The sequence below is a fragment of the Trachemys scripta genome, chromosome 7, assembly GCF_013100865.1.
Source record: "Trachemys scripta elegans isolate TJP31775 chromosome 7, CAS_Tse_1.0, whole genome shotgun sequence".
Lineage (NCBI taxonomy): Eukaryota > Metazoa > Chordata > Testudines > Emydidae > Trachemys > Trachemys scripta.
The window spans coordinates 111,101,100-111,114,407 of NC_048304.1; the positions used below are offsets into that span (position 1 = coordinate 111,101,100).

At 44.6% G+C, this 13,308-nt stretch overlaps 1 protein-coding gene across 1 annotated transcript; it reads left to right on the forward strand.

Annotated features, from left to right (window-relative positions):
• Positions 1-9,300: 9,300 nt before the first annotated feature.
• LOC117879733 (prolactin-releasing peptide receptor-like) lies at positions 9,301-12,529 on the forward strand. The gene is made up of 2 exons (XM_034774978.1): positions 9,301-9,433; positions 9,593-12,529. The coding sequence occupies exon 2, from the start codon at positions 9,728-9,730 to the stop codon at positions 10,760-10,762; it is 1,035 nt and encodes a 344-aa protein (XP_034630869.1). The 5' UTR covers positions 9,301-9,433; positions 9,593-9,727; the 3' UTR covers positions 10,763-12,529.
• Positions 12,530-13,308: the final 779 nt, after the last annotated feature.

The window sequence follows — 13,308 nt, forward strand, 5'->3', positions numbered from 1 at the left end:
GGCAACTTAGGTGAAAGTGATCATGAAATGGTAGAGTTCATGATTCTAAGGAATGGTAGGAGGGAAAACAGCACAATAAAGATAATGGATTTCAAGAAGGCAGACTCTAGGAGACTCAGGGAGTTGGTAGATAAGATCCCCTGGGAAGCAAAAATAGGAAGTATGGCAAGAGACCACCCTGGCTTTACCAGGAGATCTTCAATTATCTGAAACTCAAAAAAGAGTCCTACAAAAATGGAAACTAGGTTAAATTACAAAGGATGAATATAAACAAATAAGACAAGTATATAGGGACAAAATTAGAAAGACCAAGACACAAAATGAGATTAAACTAGCTAGAGACACAAAGGGTAACAAGAAATCATTCTATAAATACATTAGAAGCAAGAGGAAGACCAAGGACAGGGTAAGCCTGTTACTCAATGGGGGAGGGAGGAGAGAACAATAACAGAAAATGTGGAAATGGAAGAAGTGTTAAATTACTTCTTTGTTTCAGTTTTCACCAAAAGGTTAGTAGTGATTGAATGTCTAACATAGTGAATGCCAGTGAAAATGAGGTAGAATAGAGGCTAAAATAGGGAAAGAACAAGTTAAATTTACTTGAACTAGTTAGATGTTTTCAAGTCACCAGAGCCTGATCAAATACATCCTAGAATACTCAAGGAACTGACTGAGGAAATATCTGACCCATTAGCTATTATCTTTGAAAAGTCATGGAAGATGGGAGAGAAAGGGCAAATATAGTGCCCATCTATAAAAAGGAGTCCTGTGACACCTTAAAGACTAACAGATTTATTTGGGCATAAGCTTTCATGGGTTAAAAAAAAACATGTCTTCAGATGCAACTGAAGAAGTGGTTTTTTTACCCACGAGAGCTTATGCCCAAATAAATCTGTTAGTCTTTAAGGTGCTACCGGACTCCTCATTGTTTTTGTGGATATAGACTAACACAGCTACCCCTCTGATTCTTGACATCTATAAAAAGGGAAACCCTGGGAATTACAGACCATAAGAACCTAAAAACATAAGACTGGCCATACTGGGTCAGACCAAAGGTCCATCTAGCCCAGTATCCTGTCTTCCGACAGTGGCCAATGTCAGGTGCCCCAGAGGGAATGAACAGACAGGTTATAATCAAGTGATCAATCCCCTGTCATCCATTTCCAGCTTCTGGAAAACAGTGGCTAGGGAAACCATCCCTGCCCATCTTGACTAATAGCCATTGATGGACCTATTCTCTGTGAACTTCTCTAGTTCTTTTTTGAACCCCCATTATCTGGCAAGGAGTTCCACAGGTTGTTTGTGTGTTGTGTGAAAAAATACTTCCTTTTGTTTGTTTTAAACCTGCTGCCTATTAATTTCATTTGGTGACCCCTAGTTCTTGTGCTATGAGAAGGAGTAAATAACACTTCCTTATTTACTTTCTCTACTCCAGTCATGATTTTATAGACATCTATCATATCCCCCCCCCCTTAGTCGTCTCTTTTCGAAGCTGAAAAGTCCAAGTTTTATTAATCTCTCCTCATGTGGCAGCTGTTCCATACCCCTACTAATTTTTGTTGCCCTTTTCTGAACCTTTTCCAATTCCAATATATATTTTTTGAGATGGGGCAACCACGTCTGCATGCAGTATTCAAGATGTGGGCGTACCATGGATTTATATAGAGGCAATATGATATTTTCTGTCTTATTATCTCTCTCTTTCTTAATGATTTCCAACATTTTGTTTGCTTTTTTGATTGCCGCTGCACATTGAGTGGATGTTTTCAGAGAACTATCCACAATGACTCCAAGATTGCCTTCTTGAGTGGTAACAGCTAATTTAGACCCCATAATTTTATAGGTATAGTTGGGATTATGTTTTCCACTGTGCATTACTTTGTATTTATCAACATTGTATTTCATCGCCATTTTGTTGCCCAGTTACGCAGTTTTGTGAGATCATTTTGTAGCTCTTCACAGTCTGCTTGGGACTTAATTATCTTGAGTAGTTTTGTATCATCTGTAAATTTTGCCGCCTCACTGTTTACCCCTTTTTCCAGATCATTTATGAATATGTTGAATAGGACTGGCCCCAGTACAGACCCCTAGGGAACACCACTATTTACCTCTCTCCATTCTGAAAACTGACTATTTATTCCTACCTTTTGTTTCTATATTTTAACCAGTTACCAATCCATGAGAGGACCTTCCCTCTTAAGCAAAGTAAGCTGTCATGGGATAAGAGCCTTTGGTGAGGGACCTTGTCAAAGACTTTCTGAAAATCTAAGTATACTATATCCACTGGATCCCCCTTGTCCACATGCTTGTTGACCCCCTCAAAGAATACTTGTAGATTCGTGAGGCATGATTTCCCTTTATAAAAACCATGTTGACTCTTCCCCAACAAATTATGTTCATCTATGCAACTGACAATTTTGTTCTTTACTATAGTTTCAACCAGTTTGCTGGGTACTGAAGTCAGACTTACTGGCATGTAATTGCTGGGATCACCTCTGCAGCCCTTTTAAAAATTGGCATCACATTAGCTGTCCTCCAGTCATTTGGTACAGAAGCTGATTTAAATTATAGGTTACAAACTACAGTGAGTAGTTCTGCAATTTCACATTTGAGTTTCTTCAGAACTCTTGGGTGAATACCATCTAGTCCTGGTGACTTTATACTGTTTAGACCAGTCAGCTTAACTTCAGTATCTGGAAAGATAATGGAGCAAACAATTAAGCAATCAATTTGCAAATATCTAGAAGATAATAAGGTGATAAGTAACAATCAGCATGAATTTGTAAAGAACAAATCATGTCAAACCAACCTGATAGCTTTCTTTGACAGGGTAACAAGCCTAGTGGATGGGGGGAAGCAGTAAATGTGGTATATCTTGACTTTAGTAAGGCTTTTGATACAGTCTTGCATGACTTTCTCATAAACAAACTAGGGCACCAAGTGGTTGGGGGCGTCTGGGATTTTTCCTCCCTCCCCTCCCTTCCCCTCACACAGAGTGTGGCGTGGCTGATTGGGCACCTGGGCCTGATTTAGCCACTCCCATTGGCCTCCAGCAGGCAGAGTCCCTCCCCCGCTCACCCTTCCCCTTGTCTCAGTGTTGCATTGCCAGCACTCTGCGGGGGAGGGGCTGTGTGCTCCGCAGCCTGTTTGGTTTGGCTCCACGTGGAGCCAGCAGCTTGAGTGGCATGGTGGTAAGGGGAGTCCCAGAGGGGCAGTCAGGGAGCAAGGGGGGGTTGGATGGGTTAGGAGTTCTGGGTGGGCTGTCAAGGGGCAGGGGTGTGGAGAGGGATCGGAGCAAGCAGGGGACAGGGAGCAGGGGGAGGGTTGGATGGGTCAGGAGTTCTGGGGGCGGGTCTTGATAAGGGTTGGGGCAGCCAGGGGACAGGTAGGGGGTAGGGTCCTAGGGAGGCAGATAGGGTGGGGGGGGTCTCAGGAGGGGGCAGTCAGGGGACAAGGAACAGAGGGTGTTGGGAGTTCTGAGGGGGGTGGGAAGTGGGAGGGAGTGGATGGGGGCAGGACTCTCCCCCCCCCCATCCTCTTTTTTGATTGTTGAAATATGGTAACCCTAAAAAAGCAGTGCCCTGGCTCGGCAGGGAGGAGCTGCCTTCCGGAGGCACCGGAGAGCCAGAGCATCAGCTTGTGGGGGTGGTGAGCCCCAGCCATGGAGGAGCCGGCACAGCACGGGGGGCAGCAGCCCTGCAAAAGCAGCGGCACCGCTAGCAGGGAGCAGCCACACCCCCCTACCCCTCCTGCAGCCCGGTGCGTCCCCCACCCGAGGGCTCCTGCAGGCTGCAGCAGATGCATGCAGTTGGCGGCTCCCATGTGCCTGGCGGCTCCCCCCCCTCACCACGCTCGGGGCTCTGCGATTCCCGGGCATGTGAGCCACCGGAGAGCGGGGCCCTGAGCCTGCTCCAGGAGGGGCAGCAGCTGCTCACACTGCCAGGAGCCGCAGAGCCGGAGCGTGGCAGGATGGAGCCGGGGGGGGGGTGCACGGGGGCCACCGCCCGCATGCATCCACTGCAGGAGCCCCGGGTGGTGGGGGGGCATCGGGTGGGTTGCAGCCTGGGCAGGCGCACCCCCTGTCTTTCCCCTCACCGCGGTCGGGTTCTGCGGCTCCCAGGCGTGTGAGCCGCCGCTGCCCCTCCTGGGGCAGAGTCAGGGCCCTGTGCCCTGGTGGTGGCTCACATGCCTGGGAGCTACGGAGCCCGAGCATGGTGAGGGGACAGCCGGGGGGTGCATGGGGGGCTGGCACCAACATGCATCTGCTGCAGCCTGTAGGAGCCCCCGGGGGGGTGGTGGGGTGGTGGGCTGCAGCCTGGGCAGGAGGGATGGGGGTGTGGCTGCTCCCCGCTAGCCGTGCCACCGCCTTTGTAGGGCTGCAGTCCCCCTGTGCCGTGCCGGCTCCTCCATGGCTGGGGCTCGCTGCTCCCGCAAGCCGACGCTCTGGCTCTCCGGTGCCTCCGGAAGGAGCTCCTCCCTGCTGAGCTGCTGCAGTGGCCCAACCCCGGCAAAGCCAGTGAGTGGACTCAGGGCGGGGGCCGCCGGGGTGGGGTGCGGTGGGCTCGAAGGGGGGCTGTGCACCTTCCAGGGGAGTTCAGGGGGCAGAGAGGGGCAAACCTGTGCACGGCTGGCCCCTGGGGTCTATAAAGGCTCATTGGGATTTGCCCCTCAATGAACCGATAAGCGGGGGGGAGGGGCGCAAGGTAGAAGTTTCGCCTAGGGCACAAAATATCCTTGCACTGGTATGTGCATAGGTATGTGTTTGCGAATGGCAAGAGCATTTCCACTCTCAGGTGCTGAGAGTCTGGGATACTTCTTTTTCACAGAGAGCCAAAAGTTCTCCAGTGCTTTTCTTTTGGATTCCATCAGCTGGGTACGATCACTTGACAGCTCTGACTCTATTTCTTTGTCAGCAAGAGGGAGATGTGTAGCTGCCAAATCTGCACATAAAGGGTTTCTAACCCAGTCAACCTCCTCAGCTGGTTAGCCACGAAACTTCTCTGATAACTCTTGATGGAGATTTTTCAGGTGATTAGAGACAACTTCATCAATGTGTTTGTAGTCAAGTTGATAGTCTTCTGTGAATTCATTGAGGCACTGGAAACCGTCTGCATTTCTTTCTTCATATTTCTCTCTCCACAGAGTGGGCTTCTTCAGGAATTCAGAAATCTTGTCACCAAGCAACAGGATGTTGCTGTTCTTTCCTTGGAGTGAAGTGTTGAGATTGTTTAATTTCTCAAAAATGTCTACGAGACAGCAAAGACTCGAGAGCCGTCTTTCATTGGTTACGTTTTCAGCCAGTGCAGGGTTGTGTTTTGACAGGAAGAGATGGAGTTCATTCTTGAGACTGATGACATGGTGAAGCACCTTCTCTTGGGACAACCATCTGACTTCCGTATGCAGAAGGAACTTGTCCTATTGAGAGCCCATTTCATTGTACAGAATAGAAAAGAGCCAGCTTTTAAAAGGTCTTGCTTTTACAAAATTCACAATTTGCACTGCATCATTCAAAACCTTGTTTGCTTCAGGTTCCTGTTTTTTAGCAGCCAGAGCCTCACCGTGTGTCATGCAGTGCGTGACTTTAATGTGGGGTGCAATGCTGAGTACTTCCCTTCTGAAGCCCTTCTTGGGACCCACCATCGCAGCTCTGCCATCAGTACACAGGCCAATGCAATTAGATCATGACAAGCCATGTGCTCTCAAGAATTCATTCACAAGATTGAAGATGTCTTCTCCCATACTTTGCCCCTCAAGTGGTTTGCAGAATAGCGTATGTTCCAGAATTTTAGCCTCCTAGCACTACCTGACAAACACGAGTTGAGCCAAATTCATGATATCAGTGCTCTCATCAAGTCGTATGGCAAACTTTGTGCTTTGTTTAACTCGAGTCAAAAGTTGCAATTTGATAGCTTTGGAAAGTTCATTAATCTGCCTGCTCACTGAATCCTGTGACAAAGGAATAGTTTTCAAAGTTTCACCATATTGATCTCCATGCATAATCTGACACATCATTACCACAGCTGGTAATACTCAAGGGATGCTTTCAGAGCTTTTGAAGGCATAGTCACTTGTTTTTTTTTCATCATGTCTCTTTGACCACCCAATGACTTAGCACAGCATTGGAAAAAATTTACATCTTTATTTGCATGTTCAGAATGTTACGAATCAAGTGCTGTCTGTGCTTCAACGGTTTCATGATGTCATTTGCTCAGATCTCAGAACACAGAATCCATAGCAGTCTTTGCTCGTGATTGACAAGAGTCCATGAGAATTCCAGTTTTACATATTCATCTTGATATTTTCTTAATTTAAAATTGAAAGGTTCTTTGATATGATTGTTCACAGCAGACTTACTAGTGCCAACACTTGTTGAAGGTTCACTTACAAATTCAGCTGGATTACTGTCGGCATCAATGGTTTTTTATATTTTTATTGGAGTAATGTTAGCATCTGATGAGGAATCAGAAACATGCAACATTTACTACTACCACCCACAACCCACTTATCCATGTTGTTTGAAAAAGATCGAACTAACCTTTAGAAGGGAATACACACATATACCATGCACGGGATACTGACTATCCCTAGAGTCTTTGCTTGGTGCTTTTTATGGTGCCAAAAGCTGTGCATTACTGTAGAGCCTTATGCAGGACTATTGTTTAAATCCTGCTCCGCAAACAACATTGCCCCTGCCAGCAGCCACGCTCTCCAGCCACCCAGATCTGAAGGCAGGGCCACCACAAGCAGCGCAGAGGTAAGCGTGGCAATGTGAAAAGGGATATTTGTCAATATCACTTTCCACAGCAGATTTAGCGCCCCATTGCCAGCGGCAGCATAAGTAAGGATGGCCATGGGATGCTAGTTAGTCTGCTGTGAAAAGTGATATTAACAAAGTTTCTTCGCTCCCCCACCAGAAAACCTTTTGGTCCGGCTGGGTTGGGGGTGCACCCCAAATTTGCACACCACTACCCTTTAAATAGTTTATTATAGGATTATCTGCAAGCAGTGTCTTTGGTGTGAGATCTAAAGAGATCTAAAGAGACCTGGAGAAAGTGACTGATCCTTTGAGACTGGGATTAATCTAAATATTGCTGTGATTCTTGGTGTAAGGAATCATCTACCACAAAGGTAGGTTGGCCTAGGTGACAAGATAGGTCAGAGTACCCAAGGGAACTGCAAAAAGAAGAACAGGAGTACTTGTGGCACCTTAGAGACTAACAAATTTATTAGAGCATAAGCTTTCGTGGACTACAGCCCACTTCTTCAGATGCAGGGGACTGCCTGACTCCATTGTAAGGCTGTTATAGTGCCTGAGGCATTTACACTTGATAATTAATTGCTAAAATCTAAGTATAGAATTCACAGCCAATTTGGGGCTTGTGCTTTGAGTCTGCCCCGAGGCTGGTACTCACGTTCTTGAGTCACTGCAGATCAGCTTGAAAAAAGTAACTACAAAATACAAATGCAAAATGAAACTAAAATTGATTATTTAGATGTTTAAATCATGACTGATAAAACTTTACCCCTATATATACCTTCCATCAAATGATTCCAAAACATGGTATGAATTAGCTGATTGTGTCTCACAGCTCTCCCTCCACTCCCTTGCAGGAACACAACCCTATAAGGTGGGTACTGTATTTAATATTCTCATTTTACAGATGGGAATACTGAGGAAGAGAAAAGTTAATGGCACCAATTTCAAACTTGGGTATGTAAAGCCAGAGGCCTAAATCAAACCTATATTTATTCACCTGAACCATTTTCTGCCAGACTAGTAGAACTGGAAACTGGAGGGCTGGCAAGGTCCCTGTCTTAAGGAGCTTACACACAAATATACAATAAAAGAAAGATAAAGGTTGATATTTTCAAAATAGTCTAAGGGATTTAGACATGTCTGCCACTAAAATTAATGTGTCTACATCACCTAGAGTGCTTTGAAAAATTTAACTATGATCTCTGCCCTGAGGAGCTTATACGTTAATAAAAAAACACTTATGAACCAGCACCTCAGCTGGTGGAGATTGGACTTCTATGGAACTACATTGATTAACACCAGCTGTGTTAATCCTATGTGTTAACATCAGACAAAAGGAAAGAAGACTGAAAATATAACAAGGGTTATGATGAAGACCAGGCAGGTCATATTTACTTAAAAGTACACAGTCCCAAAGGGCTGATTCATTTCAATAAGGCTTCTGAATACCAAAACCATACAAAATAAATCCCTTTCAGTGCTGACATTTTAGAATATAAATTCTTTGATGCAGAAATAATTAGTGGCTCAAACCCCATTGTAGAAAAGAAGAAATTCCTCTATAGCTGGGCAACTATGATGGCATTGATAGGAGTTAGGGACAATGATCAATAGCTTTCATTGTTCCTCATCAGATGAATCCACACGGTGATTAGGAAGGATGGTCCACTGGTTAGGGTACTAATCTAGGACTTGGAGACTGGGATTCGGTTCCCCGCTTCACTACAAACGTCTTGCAATTCACTTGGGCAAGACCGGGATTCAGTTCCCTGCTTCACTACAAACTTCTTGCAAGTCACTTGGGCAAGTCACTTAGCCTCTCTGTAGTTTAGTTGCCCAGCTGTAGAAATGGGGATGATGGTCCTTTCGCCTCGCCTCACAGGGGCATTATGAGGATAAGATTGTGAAGTACTTTGAGATCTACTGCTGAAAAAACACTATATAAGAGCTACTTGTGATTATTAGCTCTTTTCAAACCATTTTAAATACATAATATGTGTAACGTTGTCACAACTCTTTATTCTATGTCTAAAATATGTAAATATCACTGGGGTGTGATAGAGAATTTTATTTCTAAAGGACAGTATAATAACTTTTTAAAAAATGTGCACTTTATTGCTATTATAATATGCATCAATACTCATAACTTTTATTCACCATCCAAGTAGCTGAGTCCCTCTAGTGGCATAAATTCAGCATGTTAGCAACATTCCATTTAAAAAATCCAATTACATCAGTAGATTCAATGCTAGCACTTTTTGAGGCTCTCTAAAGGACTACTGTGACCTGATCTTGGGACAGACACTGTGCACATCCATATTAATAAGTATAAATTGATTTATAGCCATGTGGCAGCAAGTATAGGTGCACTGGAAGAGACAAGAAATTCAGAGAATGAGTGATATTGATATTCCAGGATTCTAATTGCTTTAAATAAGAGACACAGTGTCAGGAGTAACGTAATGCCCAGGGTAGCCAATAGGGATATAGGCTTATAAAAAAATGTATCGTGAGCAAGGAGCGAAGTATGTTAAGTGCATTGATCTCTGCTTATCTTGTAAATACACATCGCTCTCACTCTCTCTCTCTCATGGATATTTGGAAGACAGGAATCTAAGGCACCAAAACCAAGCTGGCATCCACAGGAAAATCAAATGGCATGAAAAACCCACAACAGTAAGTATTCACTGTATTAGATGTTTGTTAAACTGTATGGATTTAATAGCAAATAAAAGAGAGAACTTTAATGGATATTGGTTGCAGCTGATCTCTCTTAAGAACCATTTAACGGAACGCAGCCTCTTGAGATTTGTAATTTCACCTTTGCCTTTCCAGATGACTGTTTATTATACATGTGGTGGCAATCTCTGGACAGTGAGTAATCCATTCATTATCAAGGCTGACTGAGAGTAAACGTGTGTGCAGCAATGACTCCTTAACCCTGCTGACAGCGAACTACAAAGAAGGAAAATGATGAATCCGGATAATTTAACCTCCCTAAGCTTCCTCTCAGCAATTCATAGCAACGCTAGCAATTTATTCTCAGGGCTCCAGTTTGTTCAGTCTTTCAAGCCACTCATCATCCCATGCTACTCCCTGGTGGTTTTTGTTGGCATCATTGGGAATTATCTCCTCATTTATGTCATCTGCAAGACGAAAAAAATGCACAATGTCACCAACTTCCTGGTCGGCAACCTGGCTTTCTCAGACATGCTTATGTGTGCAACCTGCGTGCCCCTGACTCTGGCATATGCCTTTGAGCCCCGGGGATGGGTTTATGGACGCTTCATGTGTTATTTTGTGTTCTTAATGCAACCGGTCACTGTGTTTGTGTCTGTCTTCACCTTGACTGTCATAGCTGTGGACAGATACTATGCCATGGTGTATCCTCTCCGGAGGAGACTCACTATATCAATCTGTGCTTATATTCTGGCTGCGATTTGGCTGCTGAGTTGCATCTTGGCTGCCCCAGCTTTGGTCCACACCTATCATGCTGAGTTCCCAGAACTGGACTTCTCCATCTGTGAAGAGTTTTGGTTCCATATGAAGAGGGACCACTTAACGTATGCCTACAGCACTCTCATCATCACATATGTACTGCCTTTAATAGTCATCTCCTTGTCCTATCTGCGGATCTCTGTCAAACTGAAAAATCGAGTGGTTCCGGGAAACATCACCCAGGGCCAAGCTGAGTGGGACAGGGTTAGGAGGAGGAAAACCTTTCGCTTGCTGGTCCTGGTGGTGGCTGCCTTTGGAGTCTGCTGGCTCCCTCTGCACATCTTTAATGTGATAAAAGACATGGATATTAACCTAATAGATAAACAGTATTTCAACCTCATCCAGCTGCTGTGCCACTGGTTTGCTATGATGTCTGCCTGCACCAATGCCTTCCTTTATGCCTGGCTACATGACAGCTTCAGAGGGGAATTGAAGAAGATGTTTGCCTGGAGGAAGAAGAAGATTGGACCTGCCACTAACTGCATTATGGCCAGTGTGATGCTATAAGTCTGTGTGTGTGTGTGTGTGTGTGTGTGTGTGTGTGTGTGTGTGTGTGTGTGTGAGATTCAGTTACAATGCATTTCCTTTCCAGTGATGAGTGTAAAGCTATGTCTACACTAGAGAACTTACAGCAGCACAGCTGTACCAATGCAGCTGCACGGCTGTAAGATCTCTCATGTAGCCGCTCTATGCAGATGGGAGAGAGCTCTCCTGTTGACATAATTAATCCACTCCCCAATGAGAAGTAGTAGCTATGACAGCAGGAGAAGCTCTACCACTGACATAGCACTGTGCACGCTACCACTGACGCCGGCGTAACTTGTGTTGCTCATGGGGGTGGAATATTCACACCCCTGAGCAACATAAGTGGTAGTGTAGATCTAGCCTTAGTCTTTCCTATAGTTATTGATGACCAGGTTGTATGTTCCTCCAATGTGTTACCCTCAGGACTTGACTGTGGCAATCCAGGGCCCCAAGCGCAGCCTCACATGTAACCTCTGTGGCCCCAACTCCACCAGGGTAGCAGAGGTGACATCTAAGAGTCCTGTGCTGTCCCCACACCAGATACAGAGCCGTCTGCTGGGTTGTCAGGGGGGATTCAATCCTGATCAGTCTCCCACTCTGCAAAACCTCTACTGTGGCCCCACCCTCTGCTTAAGATGATGGTAGTGGGGGCCATGCATACAAGATTATACTGGTGAAGAGGCAGGGGGTCCCTTTACCCAAATGAAAAGCCTTCTGCTGGGATGCTGAATGTGGCCATTTACAAAAAATGCTTTTCTTTTAAAAATGTTGACAGCAGAACCATATGCAGTGTTACAGTGACACCACTGCTTATGCACCCAAGGATTACATTAGCCCTTTTTGCCACAGCATTGTACTGGGAGCTCACTTCAGTTGTTTGTCTACCATAACCCCTAAATCCTTTTCAGAGTCCTTCCAGAATAGAGTCCCATATTTTGCAGGTATTGCCTGCATTCCTTGTTCCTAGGTTGGATTGTTGCATGCCATTGTTTTGTCAGGACAAAATGACCATCTGTGACATGGAGGCCTATTGGTGGTTCACTACTCTGTCAGCTACTCTTGTCAGGCCTGACGTACTCACTACACCAAAACACTCTTGTCATAAGCTGTATCTGAAAGGTGTCATGTAAGATATCATATGTAAACTGTTAACACTGGTCCTAAAAGTCACTGCGTGGTGTATATACAGGGTGTGCACAAAGAGTTATACATATTTGCTAGAATCAGTCTTACCAATTGTTTTGCAAGCTATGCATAAGTCTAGTCTGCCCTTGGCAATAGAAAGTGTATTTTCTTGGCTGACCAGCCAGGTTGTCAGGCAGAGACAATGAAAGTACATTTACATATAAGGTAAACCAAACTATCTAGCTCACAGGTTGGGGAGAAGATAACATGGCATTTACACCCCAGCAGGTCAGGGAAATTTTGTCTGGGCTTGTTTTTCAAAGAATACATTTCAGCCATTTATTGAACTATAAAAAGAATGGGAGAGAACCCCATAGTTATCTTTCATCTGAGGAGTCAAAGAAACCGAGTGCTTTGAGCTCCATGTGTTGGGTTCCGGCTAAAGAACAGGCCAGCCATGCTGGAAGACTGACTGTCATGAGAAAAACCTCTTTGAACAAAACGCTCTAGTTTGCTGAGTTTCAGTCTTGAAAGCATTTTTACTTTTGTTTGTTTGTAACCATTTCTATCCTTATTCCTTATATTGGTATCACTTAAAACTATGTCTTTTTGTTAATAAACTTGTTTACCATAAATCAACTCAGCACTTTAATGTATAAGCAAACTTGATAAGGTTTTTGGGTGTTACAGTAAGGAGACTGCACACTGCAGAGAAAGACATTGTTGGAGAGAACTTGGGGCTGGAATATTGGTTGAGATCCCTCTGCAAGGAACAACTGGGCGATGGAATCAGGGTGAGGCTGTTGTGCTGTGAGCAAGGTGCTGGTATCAGGGCTCTGAGACATCCAGGGTCACAGGGCAGATGGTGACACAACCCCTTACTGAGCCAGGATGAACCCCAAAGCGTCACACCATACTATTCAGAGACAAAAAGAACGAGGAGTACTTGTAGCACCTTAGAGACTAACCAATTTATTTCAGCATAAGCTTTCATGGGCTAAAACCCACTTCATCGGATGCATGCAGTGGAAAATACAGTAGGAAGATTATATATATATTAGGTGAGCTATTTTCAGCAGGAGAAAAACTTTTGTAGTGATAATCAGGATGGCCCACCAGGAGACAGACACCTTCCCCCCTCTGTCCTTAGCACAAGGAGTATGAGACAAGTGTAAGGAGAGATAATTATAAGTGCTTAAACATATAGAGAGTTCATACTATCAAACAAATTCATAACTTGTACATAGATTCCCCAAATTGTCAGCGTGTGTTTGTTGCATTCACAATTTAAGCAAATGTCCCTAGCTTGAAAGTTACATTTGAAATCCATTATCATTTTGGGTTTTGAATATAATGAATTGAAAAAGTACTTGTATGATCATTTGAATGATGCAGGTAGATGT